Raw genomic sequence first — 27827 nt, 5'->3', positions numbered from 1 at the left:
GTGTATAGAAATAACACTTGTCTGAATTTATTTTAAAAAGCATGTTGAACAGTAACCTCGAGAACGAGTTTTTAGATTTTGTTTTGTCCATGTTTTTTCTCACGATACCGCCACACTTGTTTTTTATCAAGCAGTAATATACATAATATTTTAGATTGAGACTTGAATTCAGTGGACTAAATAAGCATTTGAACACGAAACTTGAGGCTAGAATTCCAGTTTATATCACATTCACTTAAATATTCACATCATCATATGTCCTTTATGCCTAATTAGGACAGATTTGTTTTCTACTGCAAATATGTTAATTAAATTTATGACCACAGAAAGTGTGACTGTGCAGTTTTTGAAATCTGAGAACATTCATTTTTCCTAACTACATTCATTTTGACCCTTTCCAAATTCGATAATCCCATTTCATCGATTATTCTCCACGATATTTCACTACACATCTCAAATCATAGTAAGTAGTTGCTGTGATTTCGCTATTGATTTGGTTTCTCCGCGTTTACCTTTCAAGTTGACGATAGCATAGTGAATCATTATTTTGCTTATTTGTCACAATAAATTTCGTTGTTAAGGATTTCGAATATAATGGACTGAATAGTATTTTAACATGAAAATTGCTGTTGCTGATTAGATAAGGTGTCTCAAAGGTTCCACTTACTAACCGATGAAACCTGGTTCCCTTACTCTTCCTCTTTGTCCTGGGAATAATGTTGGGTTTAACCAATGAAGGAGTAATCGGAATCTCTTGAATTTTTCTAACTTTATTTGATCGAGTGCTGTGTCACGAAATTTGGAAATAATTTTTGTCACTCTATCAATAACTCAGTTTCAGGATAAAATGTTAGAGTTATATCTCAGTTGATATTATCAGCTACAGTGCCGAAGCTTTTTTTTATATCTATTTTTATATCTGTTCACAGCATTTTTAAGAATTTAAGTTTTTGGTATGAGATGTAGAGGAAAATTCGGATTTTAGCGATGTAAAATTTTATGTAGAGAGGTCATACTTCAGTATTCTTTTCTTTAGTTATGGTGATCATAATATATCATCACAGCAAGCAGCTCTAATTCGTACTCGATTGGCCATTGCAATGACTATACTATATGTGATAATTGATTTTTTATCCTTCTCTTACAAATGAGAGATTGGTAAAGAACGTGATAGTCAACCTTTGAGATAACCCTTATATAGACTTCTTTTTTTTGGATCCTTCTTGACACATTCTTTCCATTGTTTGTCAACACCTTAATTTTGTTTTTGATTCCTTTTCTTACTGGTCTTTCAAGGGACAATACCAAGTCGGAGGAGAATCTTATTTCATCTACAATAATGAGTCCTTATTGGAAATTTCCGGTAATATATAAACACCTTTGCAACGAAAACATTATTGATTTCCTGTTACATAAGATACTTGCATTAGAATATTCATTCACTCACTCTGAATAGCAATTAATTTCAGTTAAATCGAAACTAATATAACCAATTGTGGTGTAATATGCAGCTAAATGATATATATCGATCGGTTGTCACTGATGATGGCTCATTGTTAAGGAGTTGCTTCCAACTAAAAGTATTTATGAATAGTACAAACAGTGGATTGGCTGATTATTAGATATAGTTTAGATGTGATTTTGTATCCATTTATCTCCGTAATCTCATTACCCTGTTCACTGACTTATCTAGAGTACAGTTTATGTAATTCACCAAGAATAACACTTTTTATAAAATTCCATACTTAATGTTTTTTTTTGCTTTTTATGCTATTATACATCTATCTATTAATGCTAAAATCTTACCATGAATGACATCGCTTTTGTCATATTTGTATTTCTCTTGTGCATTTCTTTCATCCACCACTGCGCTGCTGAAGTCACCACTTAAGTGTACATAATTCTGCGTTGTTATTTCCACGCAAACATTCCTATGAACCATTCTTCGGGAATGTTCCATCATTGGTAAATCACAGTTTGTAGAAGGACATTGATATGCTCGGTTGAAGCAATACCTAAAATGACCGTAAATCTGACAGCAATACATAACAAAATGAAGTATTTTCTCCATATTTCTGGAAGTTATTTCCTATCATTAATACATTCAAGATCTTATTCCATTACTCGCAAAGTTAGTGAGGGTTGGTATATATATCCTATTATCCTACTCTTGTAATGTCAAACAGTATAAGAGTTAACTTTTATTAGTTCTGATATATGTTTAATTTATTTTTTGGTTTGTGAAGGTAAATGCTGACTCAAATTTGTATTGTGTAAAACAGTACTGTTGTTATCAAGCTAAAATGCATTTTTTAATTTCGCATTCTTTTTGCAGGTGGAGAGTTTAATTATTTGTGGATAGGGAACGTTTCTGTTGTCAGTCTAATAGTGAAGTCAGAATTTTGATGGATGGTATGGATCAGGTGGATGGCAGTTGGTGATATATAATTTTCCTACAAATGATTATTGCTGTAAATCCTGTTAATAAAATAACGGCTACAACCGTTCGTTTCCTATTCATTGATAACTGAAGGATACTGAGAAGAAAAAAGCATTTCTGTTTTCCCCCGGCAGTTCTGAAATCGAGCGTGATAACTAACAGATTTTTGCTGTTCAACTTGTTTTTCTACTTTGTGATAGACAAACTAGACCTTTTTATTTATTTCCATTTCTTTGTGCTATTTATTTTATTGTTGCCGTTGTTACCAGCATCATTCTATCCATTCGAAATTCACTACACAATGTGGCAGCGTTCTGGTGAGGTAGTGCTCAATGCGGAATCGAAACATAATCTATGTTCCAAGTCACTATTACATAGTTTAGTAAACTCGCGTCATATCGGAAGTATAAGCTCAAGCTCCTTGGATCAGCAAAGCAATAGTTCAAGCTTGGAATCCATCAAATCATTTACTCTGGATGGCAACCAAGCTTTATCTACGTCGTGTTCTGAGGACTCCTTCGAAATGTCCAGTACAACTTCAAGACCAGCTACTGAAGATCCTTCACAGTTGTCGCTACAGAACTTGGCATCAAGTTTTCTCGGTCTGCATAATTTAATGCATCCATCGAATATATCACTCGATTATCAAGATCGAAAATCATCGGAATATACCAGTTCAGACCAAACCTCGAAAGACAGTTTAGAACCATGTAGTTCGCTGGGAAAATCCAGTTCATTGAAAAATATGAATTTTTCGACAAAAACAAACCCCTTAACATTAACAAGCTATCATCTCAATGAATTAAATGATGCTCAAGAAATTTTTCGGGATGAGGCGACTGGGAATAGCATTGTAAATCGAGGTGGGGCAAGAATGACCGAATCACGACACTTTCACGGCGCATGTGGTGCATGGAAATTTAAAAATTTCATTAAAAATGATAAAGCTTCTTTACGGGAATATATCGACAAGGAGTTGGATAATTTAGATACATGCTTACCACAACTGGATTTTAATAAGCTGGAAGAAAAACTGAATTGCGCAGCAAAGGAACGGTTAATAACGGAACGGAAATTACTTGGTGAACAGGTTAATTTTAATTTCCTTTCTAAATTATTTTTAATATCACTCTCCTTAGTCATTGATATGTTCTGCATGATAACATTTTCTTGAGAGCACTGTTTACAGATTATAAAATGGAACATGAAATAAATATTGCTATTGGAAGTTCATATTTGATTTCTCTTTTGTTGTTTTAATGCATCTCTTTCTGATTAAAATAAAAACAATAATGATATTTGCAAAAGAGAGTCAAATTTAGGAATTTCAAACGCCATTAAGATATAGATTGAATGCTAAATTTAAACTGTTGTGTTCTGGTTTCTTTTTGTATTGTTCTGTAAATTTTTGATTCTGATCGTTTTTAATAATTATTGATGGATTTTGAATTCTTATAATTCTTGTAAATCCAAGAAGACTTAATATAATATTGTAGCATATATTTGTGATGCATATATATTTTTTCTTTCTTTATTTTCTCCATAATTTTAGCTATAATTTTATGTGATTGAGTTTCTTAGTCACGGTGACATATTGTAATGTAAAGATAATTTATTTATAGGTCTTCAAGAATAGTTGACTTTTGGCACTTCCCTTTATGCTTTATTTATTGAGTTACAAAATTTTGCACCGCAAAAATTATTTCCAAGATTCAGTTGATCTGATTTTAAATCCATTAGTGGTTAACTAAAAAAAAAAAATAAATAGAATCGACAAACGATACTGCAGAAACTTTTATCATCACTGTTTAATGATGTATCAGTATACAATTCTTTGTCTTTTTCCATCGTATTTGAAAATTTATGAGTGTGATGGGTTTTTTACAGGTACGTCGCCGTTTAGCACTTCAAGTAGACCATTACACAGCAGAACCACCGGCTTTACATGTTTACAAGGGGCCAGCGAAGTCAAATCTAGGATTTCGCTTGCAGACAGCCACGAATTTGCAAGTAATTTTCACAATTTCAAGAAGAAATATATGGTTTTGGGTAAATGAAAAGATGTTTATTCTTCCCAGATTTTCTGAAAAATGTGTTTTAGATGATGTCCACAAAAGGGGGCACCATATTTGTTTCTTTTAGCAAAAAATTGCGGCATTAATTTATCTTTTGCAAGGCCTAAAGCAACTTGTCCGTCGGCTAAGAACCAAGCGTTTAGACCACTTACAGAAACAATGAAAGCAACAATGAAAATGATTAAGTAATATCAATATTATTCTAATCATTTATTCCGTAGCAGATCCTTTCAGATTCTTTATAACTGACTTGCGAAGATCTTATTTTTTCATATTTTCGTGTATCTATTAGGTTTGCTATATTAACGGTCTGAAAGATGAAGACGAGGAAGAAAGTTCGGATGATGATTTTTCTATGCCAAAATCGAAATCTGCACCGAATTTGCAAAACTCGGTAATCGATGGCTCCAATTTGAATGCTTCTCAGTTACGTCAGGCTATATCAGCTATAAGTAAGAATATATTATTGTTTCCAAATTATTAAATCGATTTACATCATAACTTTTTATCAGAGAAACTTCTTTTCCATTTTTAAGATATCTTGCATGAAGTCTCAATATATGAAGTTATGTACCTGAAGCTTCACATTTTTTCCAATCAAAATAAGTTAGATTTCCTCCTTATGTACTCCATTATTATTTTTATGAAATCTTTGACACTTATAAATGAGCTTTTCTTATTAGCTTATTAATAACATCGTACATTTGGTTTGTTCTCCTATAAATGCTTTAGTTCATTGTCGTTTCCTTCCTGTAGACTTCTGTTTGGTTGGTTTGTCATTTTTGAAGTCTTATGTAGTGTTTCAAGTTCTCATTGATCGTTTGCTGCACTTCAAATTTAAAACATTAAACTCTTTGTGAGAGTGACTAGTGGCCAGGTGGGTCGGCAGCAAGAATCAGAGTGGCAATTCAGGTTCGTCTCTAGCATTCAGTGTCGTGTTACATGGGTGCCAAGAAGTCAAATTCCTATGAGCATGTACAAATTCAGCTTACAGGGCTAAATTCTTGGTAAAAAATTACTGTCTTCGTCGATCTTTCGATGCCTGTTATCCTAGGCATCGAAAATTTGCCACAAAGACACAGAGCTTATTTTCTTGTGTGATTTTTTTTTTTTTTTTTTTTGATGAGGTATTCATGGAGAAAAACTTATCTCATTATTTGGGGATATGAGAAAAAGATTAAATATTGGTTTTTCAATCTGTGATGTTCCTTTGCCTTTAAGACCACATTATTTCAGATATAAGATAGAAAAATAAGACGGGAGATAGAGTGTGTTTTACAACCCTTTCACTCTTATCTTCAGCATGTGTATTCCTGTGCGGCGTGATAAGTACAATTGCACTTTTTTTGTTGATTATGCAGAAGAAAAACGACAAGTCTTGGAAGAGGAGACGAAAATGATGCTCACGAAAGCAAAACAGGCTGCGAGAATGCAGATGGAAATCGAGAAGATTAACACAAATCGATTTACCACAGCCATACCGCCGAAGGCTTCCAGGTTATTATATAAATTTGTTTTGTCTTCTAGAAATGAAATTTTTTAATTTTCTGCGAGTCATATGATTTTAAAATACACTTCAAGAACGTCTCTTATTTTTAAAACTCATTTTTTAAAACCTTAATTTTATAAAATCTACTTGAAAGCATATGAATCCAGCTTTCAGGTTGCAGTTATCGAAAATGACACGTCGACAGCTTATCGAACTAAGTGAAAAGATTAGCAAGCGTATTAATGGTATTTTTCTTTTTAATTTACTGTCATGAAAAGGAGTGCAAGTGACAAAAGTGGTGCAAATTTTTGGATTGACCTGAAGAGATGTGAAGTTGCCCATTAGGAAGGATGATTACCATTTTTATAGTTAAGGGAAATAGTAGACCATGAAAAGAAAGGGTTGCTTAGAGGACTTGTAGATGTTGTTTAAGGCTTTGCTTAACAGAGTTAATGAATGAAATATCTTCGAAAAATTGTTCTTGACGGTAAAACTTCATGACTTGAACGATTAACTCAAATGTATTTATTTTCACAGTCTCAGTAAAATAACACTAGTAATTTATTTGAAGCAATTGTATTTAATAATTATTCGCTGTGTATGCTTTGTTTACAGAAGAGAATGCGGAATTAATGAGGCTACTAGTTGAAAAAGATTCGCTGTATATGCAACAGGACTCGATGCTTGTCGATATCGAAGATATGATACAGTAAGTTGTCTTCAAACAATTTTGCAGTTCTTCATAGTATTTTGTATCTCGACTATTTTAAAATCCCTTTTTGCGGTGGCGTTATAAGTTGTCTTTTAAATGTGAAAAAAGAGATTATTGTGATCATTCTTCCAACAAGTGATAGTAAATTATCTTTCAATTAATGTGAATCATCTCTAAACATAAATTAGTAAATTACCTTTAGCACACTACCAATCTTGCGCTGTGAACTTCTTTAAGTAGTTTCAACTCTTTTCTGTAGAAATTGCGTGAAATGAGTTCTTTTGCAGCAAAATTTTTCTGGATATAAAGTTTTATTCATTTAACGACTTTAATCCACCAAAAAAAAGGAACCTTACTTTTTCCTATCCACAACCTCTGCACTATTTTCCTTTGCTTACTTTCTTGTTATATAACATAGCTCGATATTTCTAAAATCATAAACATTTATTGTTTATAAGGAGCTTATTTATAATCTCGTTTGGCTCGAAGCTATGTTAGGATGGCAATTTCTTAGTATATCACAAATTCATTTTGTTCCTTTTTTTCTATCTGAGCATTATTCATGCCTTAACATTATTTTGTTGACACTTTTTTGTTTTCTCATTTTTTCAAAGTTTTTTCAGATTACTTCGACCTCCTCTTCACGATTTCAGAAGTTTTAGAAGAGTTATGTTTCAGGCATGAGAGCAATTCGGAATCGCTGAATTTGCCCGATTTCTTGAAGGTACAAGCAACTGCACCTGTTGCTATGTCTAAATTTCGCATTTTTAATAGCTGATTTAGCTTCTCTTTTTTATTTATCTCTAGTTACCACGCACTATGGTCTTTAAGCTATGCTATGTAATCGTTATACCTCACTCAGTGTGAGCTGAGATCAAAAATTGTTGTATGTAGGGCATTGAGACAGCTAATCAAGTGAAAAACATTGTGGTTTTAAGTATTGTTTTGTAAGCTTGTTATCATTCTCCCTAATGATCTAATTAATTCATTATAATGGCCGTTGATGCTATTAGCAGTTGACTGTTTAGTGCGTTAATCAGTTCAGGCAATCAATTTTCGCTTTTCTTTATAGTTTTCTTCCTTATTTCCAATTTTACATCTTTGATGTACAGTTGAAATACCATTATCCTTCCTTTATTTAAGTTCGGAATCGAAGTACAGAAAGACGATGAAATGGTGAAGGTACAAACTGATTGATATTAGCGAATTAAGTTTGGTAATAATGTCTAATTTCTATGTAGCCTTTAACGTTATCACATTTCTGAACCCAGAATGTTTGTGGAAAGGAAGAATTTCCATTTACGATGTTGCTATACTAACACAGAAATCTGTCCTAATTACTTTCAGAATTTTGATCAAAAAATAAATTTGGTTGCTGCTAACTACAAAGTTTTCGTGGTCCAATGTATTTTCCCTGTGTTATTTTCTTCAGTTAAACCTGGAAAATGAAGCTACAAATTTGGTTGCAAGTCGAAGAATACTGTTCTCATTTTTTGCATTCGGTGCTATTTTACTTAACTGAATTAGTCTTCAATCATCATTGATCGAAATTACTTAGTTATTGTTGTATTATGTTCAACTTATCTTCCTTTATGAGTGCACCACTTTTTGGTTATTGATAGTTTTGTTGCATACTTTTCCATTTTTGATTAGAATGGTTGGTTTCTACATTCCGTCTTTTCGTATCTTCTGACTTTCCTTTTATGAATGTGACTTCACATCTTCGAAGTCTTTATTAAATGAAATGATAGGATGAAATAAACATGAGAATTTTTTTACGGTAAGACTGGAATTCTGATGATAAAGTTAAGATCGACATTGCTGATGTTCGATTGTCAAATATTTTTAAGGTATTTTTTCTTGCTATGCAAAATAATTAGTTCTCGCTAATGGCAGTAAATTTTGATAAGGAACATTGCTCAATGACTTAACCGTTTAACACTGATCATAATGTGATTATTTAGTGGCTTCAGAGACTTTATTCAGTGTTTGCGAAGTTTGAAAATTTTGTCACAGAGTTGTACATGATTAGCTTAAGAACTTTATAATTACCAGAAAATTTTGAACTAGATTATCGATCGACGGTTGAATTTCCAGTGCCAGTAGGATTACCAAGATTTGGATACACTTGTGGACAAGTACCACATATACGTAGAATACGAGTTTCGCTGTTGCAAGTAAATGAACAACTGGATGGAGTCTGTAATCAGTGATCTTAGTCTTAATACAATTATGAAATTAAATGTTTTTAAACCGCTAGCTTAAAAATTCGTGAAGAAGCAATAACACCACGTGTTCGACTCATTTTAGATAGGAACAAAACCGATGACCGATGTGTTATGTAATTATATATATATACCTCACAAATAATAACGCTTAAGTGGTATATTGCACTGCCGTTGTTTTTTTTTTTTTTTTTTTTTTTTTTTTTTCCTTCACTAAGTATGGCAATGGTTCAGTTTGCATTGTATCGAATTTCAAGAACTTGATCAGGAGAAATGCCTCGTACACTGTACGATCGCGACTGTCTTTGCTGATTCCAGAATATAGAGAAATATTGACCAGCAGAGGGATGTATCCTACCAATTTTTTAGAAGCTTACCTCACAAGTAGTCATGTTGTTCTTAAATGGCACATTACACTGCCACGGTTCAAAGCTATGAATATGTAATAAACGTGTTGGTTGTTTAATCCACTTCAATGCCTGCGTAGCTGTTACAAAATATACATCTGAGTTTTTTGATATCTGGAAAGAATATTTCATATGAAAGACTGACAGTTAAAAGCTGAAGTAGTTATAACATTGAGGTGAAGGAAGTTACTGCTTAATGTTCTCATAGGAGATGTGTGGGAAATGTTAATAGGTAACGCAATTGGATTAGGAGAGAAAGATTACAACTAATGAAATGTTCCTCCCTGGACTGCCTTGGATTCTTGGTACTTCCTACAGAATCCTATCGACAACATCCCTAATCTTTGTTTTACTCCGCTAGTTTAGTGACACGAAATATCAAATGTTTTCATAAATTTCATCAGAAGTAGTGGAATTTGAAGAAATTGAAAGAACAAAAACAAAAGCATATGCAGTTACTTTCTCGATAAATAATTTTAGGGCAATGATGGCTCCTTCATTTGGTAATGCATTGAGGAAATTAATGTCAGCAGTTAACAGATACGGAGCTCTGTTGTAATTGTATGAACGATTGAAATTCATTTCCAACATCTCCGCAACATCCCAAGGAGAGTCGTCACGCTTCAAATATAAATATTTTAAACTTAAAAGGATTACAAATGCATTTCTAACAGCTATTTAAGCTTTTTTTTTAACCTCAATTACCTAAGAGGTATTTAATTAATAAGAGATGCAGGGAAATTTTTGTTTTTTAACCTTAGTGATTGGTCCTTCGTATTCACTCAAATCATTCGTATTGAATTCCATCTCATTTTTGCAAACAAATTGACAATTCAAACCACCACGCAAATTTTAATTAAATGCTATTTTTTGTTAAAGAAAACGGACAAAAAAGCTTTCGCTGTACTGTTCTCTATCTAAATGAAATTATAGCTGGATTAAGTGAAAAATGAATAATGAAATGAGGAACCTACACGGACAGCTTCTTTCAACATTGTGAATTCTTTTTGTAAGCCCAATACAGTGAAGCGATTTATCGGTATTTCCCAAACATTTGGGTGGGCATTTTTCGGACAGAAACTTGATGAACACTTCCAAGCTGTACTATATGCCAATGTTTGTGGCCAATATGGTCCACCGCTTACACTCATTGTATTATCATAAAGAAAGCCATACTTTTCCATCATATCAAATTGATTATCGCCTAAAAATTTCTACCTCACAGTTTTTAAGTGATCATTGGTCGGCAGGAGCTACTTCTGTTGTATTTAAGAGTTAACGGAAATAATATGTTCATTAGAGGACGATTCTTCTCCTTTCTTCATGCAATCTATAAGTATAACTGATATATAATTATAATTAACACTTTCACTACTTACCTCCTAGCTCGAGTTGCGGCGCTCGTACACCAGTAATGTCTGCTGCGTTTGCATAGCTAAAATGTCGTAGTGCATCACGCATGCCAACCATTTCTTTCTCCCAACGTTCCACAGTCTCACCACTCAAATTTCGATGTCTGAATAGAAACTTAAATGTTTCATGTAGTTTTCTCGAGATTTTTTTTTTGGAGAGAGAGAGAGAATATAGATGAATGCATTTGATAGTCTTTCCTATTAGAAGTTATGAATGTTTATTTCTGGCAATTAGTTAACAAAAACTAAAGATAACTTTTTTCCTTCAAGCAAGTAGTTACTTTCACTGCCTCCATAACATTCTACTACGTTTACATTTTTTGTTTCAAACATCAAATTGTTGACTGGCCAAAACCCACGTAATGGAATTCACAGCGACTTCGTGGCCATTACTTATTAACCATTGGGTTTGATCATAGTTATTCCATTCACTGGACACAAAAAAAGTACCTTTTATGGGACAACCGTTTGGATTCCTGAACAACATTCTACTACATTGCAATAACTACAGAAAAAAGGAATACAAAGCACAAAATTGCTGATGAAGTTTCACTTCCACTTAAATTACTGGTGATTTCAACGAAAAATTTAGATACCGATACTGCCCACTGAACAGTGATTTGTATACGACAAATGCTCGATCGGTTATCGGACCATCGAATGTTAATATAATTATTTGTGGCACATCTCTTGCCAATAATCCATTGGGAATCTCCAATCCGGATCTCAAAGCGGAATGCTTTATGAATTCAAATCTCTTTCTTTTCAAACCTTCGTCATGTTACCTAGACTCTCGCTCTTTACTTTATGCTCGCCCTTTTATCCGTTACTTAGCAAAATTTTATGTCTACAACTTATTTCGTGTCGATCAAAATTCATTTTTCGGTTGAGTTCTGCACCAAACCATTTCAACGGATTAATACTCGCACTTTCTGTAGCGCTTATTGGAAACTCATCGTATTACTGGAAATGTTGAGTTCAGTTTATTACTTCTTGATTAGCAAATACGCCATGTGTTTACCTTGAACAGAAGCAATTAGGTAGGAGACATGAAGGAGTCACTGGACAGTCTTTGAGCGGTTGCCAATTGCGTTTGCCTTGAGCGACCACTGTTTTTCGTAAATATCCTGGCTGACCTATCAATGAACGAGCAAAATGATAATGGTAGCAATCACAAATTTTATCAGTTTTTGTTGCCTTACTTACAGGACATGTACATTTTCTTTGCACAGAAGTGACCCATACCCAGCACTCAGCACCCAAGAACACAACAACACAGCATAAGCGGTGCAGATGGACAACTGAAGAGTGACATCAGATGAACAAAAGGTTGATGAAGTATTGAGATGATGCACACAACGCTGCTGTCATTTACAATTCTTCATAAGACACAGCATTTCCATTCCGTCAAAATACTCAATTAAAGGATGACGACATGCATGCTAGCTGATCTTATGATTAAATTCAAAAATGATTAATTAATCGTGCAAATCGTTCAGCATGAATATGCATTGTAGTTTATGAATTAAATATACAAATATATACTTTTAGAACACTGCTGCAAAACATTTTAGAATTAACATTGTACCAAGAGCCAACAGATAATAAAAAAGTATGAAAATTCTACTTGCATATAATATGAAAATACTCTTAAACATGACTGTGAGGTCTGGAGTAAATCTCACACAAGTACTTTTCAAAATCGAACAATTCCTAACAAAATAAATTGATCCTGAGAGAAAAAGAACTGTTAAGTTGTTCTTTGTCCTCGTTTAAATGCATTACTTATTCGCAAATTGATTTCATAGTTTCTAAAATGCCCTTATTCGCAAATAAAAGTAGAAAACAAAGCTGAAATCAGGTAAATTCCAAAAGATTCTAATTTGAAAAAATGAATACTACTGCAGACATTCTCTCCTAAAAGTTTGTTTAGAACAGCAATTTTAATACTTTTTAATACTGTCTTCGTATCTTACCCATTATAACCGATGCAGAAGCTTTATCTGATATAACTAATAATTTCCCCTCATCACTTAAGGCAAACAAAAATTTCAATTTCTCACTGCAAAGCTATTTCAGAAAGAAAATACCATCAAGTTTGGTACCGGAGTGAGTACATTGATCCTTGAGACCCAGAAAATGGACAACCGCCCGTACATTGCACATATGATTAACATAAGGAGAATAACTCTGAGCCCGATTTCACCAAAATAATCTAAATTTATAGTTTTAATTTTTTTTTTTCAAAAATTATTTTTGATAGGCATAAAGATGTAAAATAGAAAATAGATATGAACGATGATTTAGGAGAGTTGGAAAAAAAATGAGAGATAAACATGGATTTTCTATTTGCTGGAGAATTTCATCAAGTCTCAACATATCTTGATCTGAGTAAAAAGTAAAAAACAGAAAACTTACCAGGACACAAATGCGGTTGATACATTGACCTATTACCTACGGTACACTGGCAAATACCTTAGATACATAAAAAGCACCGTCACATACAATCTGATAACATGTAGAATCTGTTGGTGTTGTTGTTGGAAGAGAAGCCTGTCAGCATAGAAAGAACGAATGATACATAAGGAAACATCCTGATTGGTCACACAGAAACAGTGGAGTATTATTGAATGTTTTACAATAATTAAATGCAGAGATAAAAGATATCGCCCAGTGATAAGTAATAATAAACACTCAAACACATTACAACAGTATGATGACCGTTGGTGAACTAAGTAAAGTTCTCGTATTGATATTTATATTTTATCACGAGTGAACACTTGTATTATATATAGGAGTGTTCGGTCGTCACGCCATCAAAAACTATCAGCAAATATTAAAAATAAATTTGAAAAATTGACATTTTAATTTATGACATACAAGAAAATTAATATGAAAGCATTTGTTCGATAGAGTACAAAATAAAAATAATATAAGTCGGTACAATTCTTTACACTGCTTGAATGACTTTCGATTAAATGAACTGGTTCAAAATACTTTCTGAATATCATCATTGAAAACGTAATGACAAAACAGTGATCTGCAGACCGGACATGGGATCAACTCTTTACTGAAGCAGCATAATTCACGAGCAGAACAAGTGAATCATCATAGTTAAAACAGTCACGGAGACATCCTTGTCTTATGTTTTGGTTCAATCTTAACATTGCCTTTCGCACATAATTTTCAATGGTTTTGAAAAAATGATCATAAATCTGAAGGCTAACTTGTAAGGATTGTATCAGCATGAATAAGTGAAATAGGCTGATGTCTGCAAATCAATACACCAGATGTTGAGTACATTCCACTTGGACACTTGCAAACGCCTAGAACGCAAATAGAGCCACCAGTGCAGAACATATTTCCGTCGCATGCATGATTTGGAAGTACCAGACGATATTGCATCGTACATTGACCATTTACCGCTACCTGAAGATTATTCCTATTTGCAAGGCTTTTGCACTTTAAAAGATGGTGACAAGGGCTATTCAAAGGTATAACAATGTATTAAGACATGATAAAACAATGGGAACACCATTTATTAAAGAACATTAGATATATTTTGCAAAAGCGGAATTAATGTTGATTTATTTGTTGCGTTCTTGAAAGAAGACAGATGCGCTGCATTTGGAAAACCATTCCCTAACTATAAAAATGGGTAAAACAGTTGGCAAAGAAAGCAACACTAAAAAATTTTGGTATATGTCAACGAATAAAGCATGAGTCTTTAGGAAATACGATTGCATTCTCAAAGGATCACAAAAACTATCTCTTGCGCAAAAATTTACATGGAAAATTTATTGAACGAACCTGATCAGAAATGCATTTACAGTAATTATCAATACACATTGAATTACCCGTACATTTGGTATAGCCTGTTTCACAGATTTCTCCTGGTGCTCCTGAAACTCAATTACAAGATAGATTTTTATCCAACTATACTAAGGTACTGTGAGTCTATTAGCACTGATGATTAGCCATATGGGACATCTAGTTGCGTCATAACATGAAGCGTACTGTAGTTCGGGGATGATAACATTCTGAAGCTGTCTTTTAATTTGTTGCAATCAAAATTGTTCTTTTCTGCATGAAAACTTTATGGATCAGATGGTAGGAAATACCAGAAGAGACCTTTCCTGTCGAGAAATTTCCAAAAGTAATTTTATACCATCATTTCTTATTCGGATTATTGAATGCCTTCCTTTTCATATCTCCTGTTACTTTTGTTTATTCGTACTAATCTTTTTGAAAAACTTTGTTTTCCAAAAATAGAAATGCACTGCTTTCTGCTTCAGTCAATTTCTCAAGAATTCTGTTCATTGCTGAAAAAGAGAAGTAATTAAGATACTGACCTTGTGAATTGATGGGAATACAAATACCACTGACAACTCGTTCTCCGCTTGGACAAGTGCAAAAGCCATTTGCACATATTGAGTTACCCGAGCATTGTATTCTTATATCATTTTCATTGCAAGGTCCACCAACATTCACTAGAACTTGCTGAGTGAATTTACTAAAAATTTCGATCAGTGAATAGTCTAACAAAGAGACTAATCGATAATATTCGTCACCATAAAGTGCATTTTCCCATATCTCTATGGTCAAGGAGAACATAATCTTTACTATATTTTAGTTGATGAACTCTTATTTTGGTTGGAAAGAAAGTGTGACCAGTGGGACATATACATAAGCTTTTAAGTAATATGTACCATTACGGCATGTAGTTGGATCAAGTGTGCAACCACTATTTTCTTCTGAAAATAAAAATCTATTAGGTTATGATTTGTAAAAGTGAGTAGTCATCATATAGAATGTACAATCACTCTGTATTTCCCATAGCGGCAGCTCACCTATTAGACAGTGTAACGGAAAAGCAAAACGGAAAGCTTCCTTCAAACTGTACTCGTGGATGTGTTTGACAAAGAAAGTAGAGTAGGAAGTGAATAAAAGTAGACATTTAATTGTTCTTTAAATCACCGATGTGCAAATAGCGAAACATAAAAGATAGCATTAAAATAACATCCAATGTTAATGTCGAAGTTAACATGAAGGAATGAAAAAATCATTTAAAATTAAAAAACTAGTTATATTCATCGCTTGGAATATATTATATAATATTGATTTTGTTTTTAAGTCTTTACAAAATTCTCCTTCCCAGTTATTCGCAGAATTCACCTTCTTGGTCATATGCGTACATAAAAGCAGTGGTATCGAGCCTAAAAAATACCCAAGTTTATTAAATATAAGCTACTAAACTGATCACTCAACTGTACTAAAAAATTTTTTAACTGGTGTACAAAAAGTTTCTTATTGATAAATTGAATTATCGTGCAAAAATTTGTTGAAAAACGCGGGTTAAACAAAAATGTCTCTTTACGGACTTAAAATTCTTAAGGAATGGTGTATGAAAGGTCATTCTTTTAGCTTCACTATCTGAATTTTCAAAAGAAAAATAGTTCATTCAGTTCGATGACTGAGATTTCACTTCCCTGTTCCAAAGATGTTATAAAAGTGAAAGTTTGACAAACGATATTTTACCACCATACATTTCTACACAATGCCATGGTGAACCAAAATATAATAATAGCATGAAGAGAAATGATAGGATTGCCATATTCAAATGAGAATTTGATAATAGTTTATGCAAAGAACCACTGTACAAACCCTGGTTATTTCCATTGCTCCGCTGTCCTTGACACAAAACCTAGCAAAACCATACGGACACTTCTTTCGAATGCAAATACCTCTAACCAACCATTGATTGAGCTGTCGCAACCATCAAGTGGAATTCTTCTGCGTTAATATTGCTTTGATGAGAGTTTTTTGCTTTTTTCACAAGTCTACTTAATTTGATTCAAATTTTAATTTATTGAATAAGTTTCTATCTCACACATCTCTTTTTTGACTCATTTAGAATGACAAAAAGGCTTATAAAGGATAAAGCAACCAAAACTTGAAGGTTTGATTCGAAGAAAGCCATAATTAATGTTAACTTCAAAAATAAAAAAAATATCTTTTCTTCTCACAGTAGATTAAGACTGGGAATTGTTGTTGAAGAGAATAACCATAGAACATAAATTATGACGCAAAAACTAATCTAACTTACTTTATTTTGTTCTTCTTCTGCAAGCCTTTCGGTGATTATTCGTACTAACGTGAAAACTTCACGTGAAAACAAATGAATTTTGTGTCGTATTTTCTGGTTAAAATCATTTCTCAATTGTTTGTCAACGATGAACTTCAAAAAGTAAGAAGCACGACGGTTAATACTACGTTAAGCCGAAGCAGAGATCAAACATTAGCAGCGTTGATAAATATTAAAGTGCCAAAAGGTCACACAGTGCAGCACATCATGCAATAATAATGTCCGGAAGGTACAGTGCCCTGTGAGCGTTTAAGTTTTAATTTCTTAGATTTTTCATAGGGATTATCTTTGCAATGAATCCAAAACTTTGTTTTGCCGATGAAGAAAACTATATATATATATATATATATATATATATATATATATATATATACGGTCTAAGAATTGCTTTTTACAAAAGTTATAAAATACTTAAAGCTTAAATTTATCTACTTCAGGATTTTGGAAATACATTACTGATTCAACCTATTAATGACAAAATGTTCTCACCACGAACTTTAACACATTCATTATCAACGATGTTATTCTTCTCAGGTGGACAGGTACACAACCCTCGGATACACTTCGAAAATCCACTGCACGTCTCTCCATCAGAACAAGGCATTCCAGGATGTGATTCTTAAAGATTTTAAAATCAAATTTCAAATATTAGTGCTCTCATTCTCTTCATTTTCCAGACCTTTTTCTATGTGAATAAATTGGCACTGACCTTAACCACATTAAATTATCTGCAGCACAAAAAAATCTGTTTGTGAGATTGAAAATGGAATAAAGTGCCGAAAATTTTCATAAAAGAGACTGTGAAAGAAAACAGACCGATATTCACTGGTATACAGAAGCCATATCGAGACATAGCAGTACCTGAGACACAAGAGCATAAACCGTGGATACATTGTGCCCGAGAAGGACACTGCCGGGATGTTTTACATCGAACTGTAACAGTAAACTACTAATAATAAGAATTATTCATCTAGCTAAAGCTAAACTTCTGAAATAATGAAAATGGCTATAATGATGAGGAAAATTTTGATCATTCAGCTAAAAATCAAATTTCTCTGGGGAAAATTTTGAAGAAAAAAGCTTCTATTTCTAGCTAAATTAGCAAAAATTCTTAACTGAAAACAAAAAAAAAAAATGTTTTGAGTATTTTTGGATGAGTTTTATTACAGTTCGGCTTTCAATTAATTAGAAATACCATGAACACGTGGAACACACATATTGTCAATCATTACATCATCAGACTCGCACACACATTGATTTTCAATACATACTGAACCATTTGCGCAGTAAGCTTTTTCATCATCACAATAAGCGCCCAAACGCGATGCTTCTGTGCAAATTAATATTTAGTGTAGGGCGAAGCTATCGGCAAAAATTAGTACACTATTCTCGTTCGAGTGTTACCATGGTAACTTGACTAATTTCATTGTCCTAATAAAAGATAAAGCAGAAACGAACTGCTCATCGATGTTACAAGTTTAGGCTGTATCTGTGGCTGCGTCGTTGGCCACACTTCCTTCATACTCCGAATCCGATTCGCTGGCATTGTAATAACTTTTACAGTTGAATTAGACTGACTTGCAGCTGTTAAAGATAACGAATGGGTTGTTTGCGACTTAAACGGAACTGTAGCACCTTTCGAATACGCTAATAGCGAATATCCATTATGCAATAATTTCTCGAATTGTCGCAGGCGACTTACTTAAATTGTTGGAATTGCAACCTAACAAACGAAGAAAAAGCAAACAAAAAAAGAAATATTCATAATGATAAGAAAAACAATTCATCCCGAAATACATCATTCGCCTATCCTGCAATGAACCTAACAATGCCTCGCACAACTCTGTGCTCTAAAATTCTGTAAAAAAATCACAAATCTGAATTTCTAAAATAACTGAATAAAGTATCGGGATGACATTGTGTGATATCACGAAATATTTAACAGGAATCGTTGAAGTTGCGCTTAATCTGAATACTCTTTAGAAGGAATGATACACTTATTCACAAAAAATAAACAATCAGTATGATGCGAAAAAAAAAGAAAGAAACGAAACAACTTACCATCAACCATAAATTTGCATTCTGTGTCGGAGATACGAGTACCCAAAGGACATTTACAAATACCGCTACGACAGACGGAGAAAAACAGACAGAGTGTTGTTTCGTTGCAAACGCCACCTGATATGTTTACGATTACTTCAGTTTGCCGACTCGATGGTATACGTTCATTGCCAACGTCAGTTAGTGATAAAGCTGTGAACGTTGTAGAACCAAGGCTTGTTTCATCTGGTTTAATTTCTTTCTCTGGACTTATCACTTTATCTGTTACCATTTCATCAGTTTTACTGTTCTCGACAATACTGTTGCTCATAGGAGTAATTGCTGTCGTTACTGCTGGTATTACTGTTTGTCGGTAAGTTTTAAGGAAGGGTGTTGCTTTTGGTATACATTTTGTACCTCCAAACAAATCATATCCAGAAAGGCAGACGCATACTCCCTTCTGACATACTGTATTATGCATTACACAATCGTAGTTTGCTGAACATCGTCTACCCGCTGAGAAAATCAATCATCAAAAAAGTTAAGGATACTTTTTTCTAGATTTATCAAAGAAGTGTTAAAAAAGCAAGAAACAAGATCATGAAAATATGCACTGACCACAGCAAAAAAGAGTTCTTTTTGGAAGTTAAGAATCTAAAATTGAAAGAATTCAACAGGCACTTTTCTTCATATTTTGTTAGGAATTATAGGAAATGAAAAAACCTCTCTCACGTGAAGTCGGGAACATTCTCTGACATAAGCCACCTTTCATGATCATATTAATGGGACAAACGCATCGGTGGCCAAAACAGTAAGAGCCGCCGTGGCAATCATCGTTACTTTCGCAACCATTTATACGAAGTGTTACTCGAGTTACATTGATTCTAGTATGATTCGATGATCTCCTTAGCATGTCCTTACTTCGATTAAAAATGTACTGTGGCGGAAGCGTGAAAAGCAATTGTTCTAAATATAGGCAAAGTGAATAGCTAAGAAGTGGCATGCAATATTCCTTTGCTTTTCTAATTGCAAGTATTATAATACCATTAGTGAATTCACATCTTCCACTTTGCAAGATAGTATCCGCAGGACATCGACAAAGTCCATCCATAACATTGCAAAATGATCCACCGATACAAAGTTCACCCCTGTTACAGGGAGAATTAGGCTCGGCTAAAAACAGAAACACATTAAAATCCAGAGTTTAGATAAAAAGGGATTTTTAAGTTCATCGTGTTTCAGTTTCAGGAGTAATCATCCTTATTTTGGATATTAAGTGCAAAGACTAAAAAAAAAAAATAGCAGTAGAACGGTGGAGCGGGAGTGAACAGCTAATGAAAGGTAATGGAAATTTACCTTGGTAGCTGGTATACTTCTTAATTTCAGTATCCTCTGTAATACAATTGCCATCCTTCGACACTTCACCATCAGGACATGAACATGAACCATTAATGCAAACATAGTTTGATACGCAAGTTTCCCCATTAAAACAAGATTCGCCAGGTTCAGCAAAAACCATCTGACATCTACCCTCCGTAAAAATCTCACCTGCTGGACAATGACATCTGTAAATTTATTCAGTTTACAGCAGTCAGCCAAATTAAAACAATTTTAACACATATTCCTGCTTCTGAAGCTCTTTTCAGCTCTATATCATATTCATTGTTAACTTTTCATCAACATTCCTTCTTCCATTCCTAAATGGAAAATATGACAGATGGCGAAATCAAATTTTCAGAATATTTAGTGGAGAGATTTTAAAAATTTTGATGGAAGTCATTTTCGAGATTCCATCACTTTTTTGTCCCTTACGATTTAAATAAAAAAGCTTTACCTGTTTGCGACGCACTTCGTACCAGCTATGCAATCGGCATTGATGATACATGTTTTGATTGGTGATATTAACGTACGTGAAAACGTTGGTATACAGGACTGATTCCAGTACTGGTGCCCATCTGAAATCTAGCCGTTTTTAGAAACAAGTTAATAACTCACCTGATAACGAAGATGAAACTCCAAGGTGAGATAATGCACAGATATGAACATGACTGAACAATAGTAAAACTGCTTAATTAGTTCTGGCTTTTTAAAAAAAAAACAAACCTTGGCAAATACAAAGACCGCTTTTGTGATCGCAATAGGAGTTTTCTCCACACTGCAAGGAATTCGAGCATTTACCTGCAATAAAATTTAGTATTCAAAACGCATAGAAAATTTTTAAATTCCATTGAGATATCAATAAAATCAAAACAAACATAATATTTCTATTAGTCAAACATCGTTAAAATTTGAATGTTGTGGGTAAAGCTCCAATATGACGTGCACCTGTTGATGCTATGCATTGTCTATTATTCAAGAATGTCCCTTGCGGGCACTGACAAATCCCATCGATACAAAGTAAATCACCAGAACATGTTCCTCCATTTATACATGTCTCTTCATATTTTCTTGGAAAGAGAAAAAATTCTGAACATTACGTTTTATCAGTATCTTTCGTATTTTTTTAGCTTTTAACAATTCATATTTTCAATTGTTAAATTCAGTTTTCAAATACGAACTTCTCAGGACATTATTTTGCGAATAAAAAAATTTCCAATGAATAAATGAAATCAGCTACTTATGACATCTCTTGCCAGGCACAAATAGTAAGCTTATTGAAGTAGACACTTAGAAAAACAAACTTTTTTGTTCAGGTACGCATAGACCACTTTGGTTTGTTGTACCAGTTGGGCATAAACAGATCTATAAATAAAAGTTATTTCTTATTTCCGAAATCTACCATTCTTTATACACATTCATTTCTAAAATATAAAAAAGAATACCACTATGAGAAATATCTCAAAATCGAACCGATTTGGTACATATCGATCCACCGCTGCATAATTCTCCGCTAGCACAACTACCTCCAGCACCACTTAACATAAAGTCACGACACTTCCCATTCTATATGTCTTTTTAAATTGAAACATTAAATATGCAAGGATTTAGAAATGACGCTAAGGAAATATAAATATTTGGTAATAACAGTTCAGTATTCAATAATACTAACCTGTATAACCATACCCATTGGGCACTGACAGATGCCATCAATGCAATTTGCAATTCCGAGACAAATTTGAGTAGAGTTACAAGGAAAACCAATGGGAACCCTTCGTTCTAATAAACATTCACCGGATTTTGATACTGTCCCAAACGGACATTCGCATATACCGGAAGAACAGCTTGAGCTACTCAGACATTGCTCACTTCCAATTGAGCAAGCATTTACCACTGGTAATTGAATTTGAAGTTCATAAGGTTAGCTTTGTAAAAGAAATTTAATTTGTAAAAAAGAATTTCAATCACAAAAAAATCTTAGAAAAACTGGAATTCACAGTGACCTGCTTATAATTAAATTAGCTCAAATTAAAACTGAAAATTTTAAATATCAGAAAATTCTCAAGACATTTAACTTTCTCAAAACAACCTTGTTTGCATATTCCGTTATTACCGACAATATGACCTTGAAGGCAATTTTCAGCACACCTGTCACCTGTGAATACTTTACCCAGAGAGCAACGACAAATTCCTCGAATACAAATCATTTCAGCGTTACTTGTTTGACACTGTGATGAGTACTGACATTGCCTTCCTGGTTTAACAGCTGGAAAAAAAAGCTAGACCTAATCACTGATACCGACAGAATAATTGTACCTATTTGAAAAAGCAATAAACTTAAAAGAATGATTAACGCCAACATCAGTGCGTCAAGTAGATGATCGATTAAACATGCAAATTAATATTTTATGCTTTATCAGAGAAGTAAATTGTACCTGATATACATTTTCCAACTATTGCAGAGAATGTCATGTTTTCGTGACATTTCACCGCACATATCCCATTAATCGGTATTAGTTTCCCAGGACACATACATTTATGCCGAAAACAGTATGCGCCATCAACGGCTGCTGAACATTGTACTGAGTGACTGCAACCATTTGCACCGGGTGGTAGCACTAAAAAATGACAGGTTTAGAAGATAGAACAACTTTTGTCTTCTAAGCACCTAAAAGCTATGAAAGATAATGTATTCAACAAAATTTCTTTAAAAAATTGCTTTAAAATAACAGATAAAACAATAGTCTAACTTCGATGATTCCTTTAAATCTTCTTTCCATCAAACCGTGAAGACAGAAAACCGGAAATATTGAAAACTTTGTTTACGCTGTTTCTATTTTGATCTGTTAGTAATTTTTGTGCCTTATTAAGATACCATACCTTGCATACACTGGCCCACTTCAGGTACCCAAACATAACCATGAATAGAACACTTTGTATCCCTTAAAGTACATGAATTTCCACTGAATTTCATTCCCCGAGCACACGTACATTTCAGTTTCTGACAAAATGCTCCCGGTTCAGTTGCTATACACTGTTCAGAGTAATGACAAGATTCGCCCGGTAGTCGTGCTGAAAAGTGAATAAAATTAATGAAAGATTTGAATTAGAAAGCTCTGAAAGATGCAAATACTTACTTGTCATACAAATGCCAACTTCTTCTATAAATACTTGCTGTACAGGGCATAAAAATGAAACGGTTGTTCGGTGCACTGAAATGATCGAAATTTCACAAAAGCTTGAACACAGAGCAAATTAAAAAGAATCTCAAAAATGATTGGTAATCCGGAATTTATATGAAATATTATCCATGCAACCTATTTTGGTATTAAATTAATTCACTAAGCATTTGCATCTTCCGTCACAGTAAGCTAGTAGAAATTCAGAACAGGTGTGATTAACACGATTGGCTCCTGTTATTCATGCACCGCTGCAACAATTACAGATTTCCCTCAATGTTTGATTAATGATTATGGCAATAACAATATCAATGCAAATATTTATCATTAAATTATCTTTAAGCCTTTTATGCACTTATGTATGTAAAAATTAATCACTCAACTACTCTTAGAAAAGTGTTTACAATTTGTCACCTAACTGAATAGTTTTAGCTAAATACTGGAAATTAAAAGACATAAGGAAAAGAAATCATTTCAGATTTTCATAATGCTAGTTAATTATTCTAAATTCAGAATTATTTAGTAGATTTTAAATATCAAGCAAGTGACAAAATAGAAATATTAACGTTAGAATATATTAACTTCAATCAATTATTAACCTGTTGGGAAGCCGGATAGGTTATATTTTGCTTTTTCAGTAAAACTAATTTGGTCGTAAGCGCTCATAGAGGGCGGTTGCGATCGTTTGCGTTGTGGAGTATATCGTTTATCTACAGAACTATTGCTCTGCTATGAGATTTTAACGGCAAAGCAAAGGGAAACAAAAATCACTTACTATAGCAGTTATAAAGTTGTAGGTTGGAATTTCAGAATTTGTATACCTGTACAGAGAGAACTTAGTTTTACTTTTTATAAAATGCTTAAAATATTTGCGCAAGGATAAAAAAAAAGAAATGGACTAAAGGTCCTCTTCGAACTTGATATTTTTATAAGTACGGTATCAATGAAAGAAGAAGCTTGTATAAAACTAACTTTTGAAACAACTGAATGCCTTAGCTTTAAAACCCTTTGGACAGTGGCATTTATTCTGACTGCAAATAGCACCTGGATAACCTTTAGCACATTGTCTTGAATCTTCACAACCCTTTTGTCCCGGATAAATTACTAAAATATGTTGGAAAGTGTTCGAGATATTATGCGTTCATCTTTCTCTTTCATTTCAAGTTGAACTTTTTCTCATTTACTGATTTCTTCATTTCGTTTTTTATCCTTTATGTTATAGTTGCTAGGTTCTGTAGGGAAAAAAATTGGCTCAAACTTATTAAATCATGCTACAAGCTCTATTTTTACAAAACAATTTTTTTTTTTTTTGATTTTTAAAACATTTAAAATAAAGACTTTTTTCTATAAAGCTTTTTTTTTTTTATTTCCATAAAAAAACATCCTACAAAGATAAGTGATAAAGTAAAATGCTGAAATAGCTTTATAGTTACCTGGTTTACACTTTCCGCCTAGGACGAAATGTGTTGATAAGCACCAGCATTTTCCACTGTCCCTATTGCAGTATTCTCCCTTTCCCGTACATTCATCCGATGTTTTACATTTCGATGCCAGAGTTTTACCTAAAAACAGATGAGAATATGTAATGAAATTAGGACATGAACCTTTCTAATATTTATAGCATTACTTATTATTCTGAAAGATGAATGAAAAGGAGATTTACAAAAAGTTGTCGAACTTAAAAATCAAATAATTGCATGGCATTGATTAAGAAAATTATATAGTTCACATTCCTTAGCAACTTCCTAACAAATATTTAGAGATAAATATCCAAAATTCATAAAAACGATCCCATATTACTTGATTTTAAGATACACTCTTTGTTGACCTCTTCGTACATTGGTGAGCAGGCGCAGATATTATTGACGCAAAAAGTATTTGGAGTTGTACACGGCAAATTACGTGGGTCACAAAAGGCCCCAATCTCACCGACATGAGGTACTCTGTCTGGCGAGGAACCTAAATTTTGAGGTCAGTAATTTCTGCTAATTCTCAAGAAAATATAACTTGGGGAATAAAATAGTCAGTAATTTCTGCTAATTCTCAAGAAAATATAACTTGGGGAATAAAATAATGGTATTCATAAAAAAGAGATATGTAACTGATAGCATTCTGAATGGAGGGTGAAGCAGAAGTACAAAGGTTATTTGGAGTTCAAAAGTTCTTTTATACTACTGCCATCTTCAATGACCCCTCAGTGGCCTTTTTATTATGGGCGCACAGTTGCTTCCGTTTCTCGCAAAACTTTTCTTCACTTCAATCTTCTCATTATCTTGTTAGTGAAAATGACAAGTAAGATCTGACAAACAAAATATCTTTAAAGTTATTCACTGATTAATCAAGATTACCATTATCATTCTCTAAAAAGTCCTGAGTTAAATTTCAAAAATTAACAGGGATATTTAAACGTAGATAACAATTCCATGTATTGCCAATCTTACAAGACTATTATAGCTATTCATTACTTAATTATTCAGAATTTTTAATAAAGTGAATAGAAATGTTCCAATTCTTTATGAATAAAGAGTATCAAGATTTTCAGCCATATTAAACATTCTTTACTTTGTATTATTTAGAAAAAAAATGAATGAAAACATTTCAACCAAATTACTTAAAATTTTTAATGAAGCACCGGGAATGAATGGTAATTAAAGTGACAACTATTTCCTACTTATTACATATGTAATACGCAGAAAATAGTTGTTGCAAATTCAGAAATTGTATAAGAAAACATATTGAGATCTTAGTTGGCTTTCAGAAAAACATAGTTATTTCAGAAATCAGTTTAAATAATATTAATTATTGATGAATTCTCAACATTCTCCCAAACTGTTTGTTACGAGACTTTTTTTTTTGTAAGAGAATCTTTTTGTAGGAGAAATTTTAGGAGGAAATCTTTTTAATTTTCTTGTAAAATGGAACTAGCAACATTGTGTGACAGTAAAGTTGTATCCCGTTGTGATCCAAAATAGATAAATTAAACTACTTACCAGCAAACAACAATGACAAGAAAAATGGGATAACCATCCAGAAAATTGTTGTTTCAAAATATTCAGCTCCAAGGAGAACTAACGCTTCCACCAAATTCTTTTATTATTTTGACTTTGAGAGAAAAGAAGTATTTCTTCTGTAAGCGAGAACAATTGGATTTGAAAGGATGGTTAGAATATGCTGAAAACACAATATTAAAGTGGAAGGAGAGCTTATACAGATGAAAGCTATTAGTCGAGTTCAGATTTCGTTCCTCTTAGGTCAACAAATTTTAGTTTATCCTAGAGCTTGACATAGATTCGTTAAATTGCGGATGCTGGTGTGGTCTGAAGATGTTACAAAGGCTTTTAATGTTTGGGTTAGCCATTTTGTTATGCGAACCGATGCGGCTAACTTGTCCGAAGCTAGACGATCTATAGGGATAACCTGTATATTTGCACAACTGAATCAACAATAACCTCTATGTCCATTAATACTTCCCAACACAACATACTTCCTATTTCCAACTGTAGAAATATGCAAACAAAATTTGCATATTTCTACACAATAATAATACGTCGGGATTTATGTATGTTTGAAACCAAAAATACCTAAAAACTCACTCTTATCTGTTTTTAAATCTTATAATAAATTTTTTAAATGATAAATTTAGAAAAGTGAAAATAGGAATCAAATGTCAAGGCAGATTACATTGAACTGGTCATCTTCAATACTTATAGCTGAGAGTTCTACCGGAAAGTGATTCTAAATACATTGTTTTTGTTCACGATGTAATTAGGCCATTGAGTGAGTAATTATCGTATTTTCTAACATGAACAATGTTTATAAGCATAAAAGCTTAGGGATTTCTTTGTGGAGATGAAGTGTCAAATAGCAAGTTCTCACAGCTTGTAAGCCTCTTGTTCATTTTCATATCAAATTCGTTTGAATGCTATGGTACCAAAGGAATATTAGAAGTGAGAAACTAACATGGAGGAAATGAAAGAATGACGCTATTAATGAAGTATTTTAAGTAGGCGAATAAGTGTGATGGATGGTTGATAAAAATTTCTTAGTTGCGCTCTTACTGACTGCATGAGAGTCAGTTATATCAACAGCGCCTCATTAAGATAAACAATAATAACTTGATAGAAGTATTATATCAATAATGATAATAATAATAATAATAATAATAATAATAATTGAAGGAAATTGGTTAACTGTGCGACGTATCACTCACAACCCATTTTTCTTTACTTTCAGATATTCATAAGTTGTGAAATTGGTTGACAATCGAAGCCTAGTTGTTAGCTATGCCGTATTGCTCTTTCCAATGAATCAATCATTCATTATATG

General features: G+C 33.2%; 3 protein-coding genes across 4 annotated transcripts; 1 reads left to right on the top strand and 2 right to left on the bottom strand.

Annotated features, from left to right (window-relative positions):
* Positions 1–1536: 1536 nt before the first annotated feature.
* Positions 1537–2047, bottom strand: Bm400 (Uncharacterized protein; the record flags this gene model as incomplete). Of its 2 annotated transcripts, none has more annotated exons than XM_001898081.2 (2): positions 1537–1574; positions 1807–2047. In XM_001898081.2, the coding sequence occupies 2 exons, from the start codon at positions 2045–2047 to the stop codon at positions 1537–1539; spliced, it is 279 nt and encodes a 92-aa protein (XP_001898116.2). The 2 variants fall into 2 exon arrangements, with proteins under 2 accessions (XP_001898116.2, XP_042931225.1); XM_043075291.1 differs by having other exon boundaries at positions 1807–1963.
* A 694-nt stretch (positions 2048–2741) lies between these two features.
* On the top strand, positions 2742–7913 carry Bm3854 (Uncharacterized protein; the record flags this gene model as incomplete). Its single annotated transcript, XM_001898079.2, has 8 exons — positions 2742–3530; positions 4328–4450; positions 4808–4967; positions 5877–6012; positions 6179–6249; positions 6620–6713; positions 7395–7440; positions 7860–7913. The coding sequence occupies 8 exons, from the start codon at positions 2742–2744 to the stop codon at positions 7911–7913; spliced, it is 1473 nt and encodes a 490-aa protein (XP_001898114.2).
* Positions 7914–8787: 874 nt separating this feature from the next.
* Bm4205 (Uncharacterized protein) lies at positions 8788–26528 on the bottom strand (the record flags this gene model as incomplete). The annotated part of the gene is made up of 35 exons (XM_043075290.1): positions 8788–8916; positions 9319–9462; positions 9808–9969; positions 10323–10552; positions 10728–10864; positions 11120–11236; positions 11357–11485; positions 11782–11896; positions 13988–14189; positions 14571–14662; positions 15113–15250; positions 15470–15514; positions 17395–17523; positions 17722–17838; positions 18101–18235; positions 18364–18606; positions 18967–19461; positions 19669–19911; positions 19990–20118; positions 20302–20510; positions 20780–20900; positions 21049–21123; positions 21271–21411; positions 21627–21687; positions 21796–21888; positions 21995–22215; positions 22412–22588; positions 22758–22940; positions 23203–23394; positions 23460–23534; positions 24101–24211; positions 24474–24605; positions 24935–25063; positions 25302–25460; positions 26492–26528. The coding sequence occupies 35 exons, from the start codon at positions 26526–26528 to the stop codon at positions 8788–8790; spliced, it is 5247 nt and encodes a 1748-aa protein (XP_042931224.1).
* Positions 26529–27827: the final 1299 nt, after the last annotated feature.

Source organism: Brugia malayi (genome assembly GCF_000002995.4).
Source record: "Brugia malayi strain FR3 genome assembly, contig: Bm_v4_ChrX_scaffold_001, whole genome shotgun sequence".
NCBI classification, from domain to species: Eukaryota; Metazoa; Nematoda; class Chromadorea; order Rhabditida; family Onchocercidae; genus Brugia; species Brugia malayi.
Note: the sequence above shows the minus strand (reverse complement) of the source record. Positions and strands in the feature narration are given on the sequence as shown.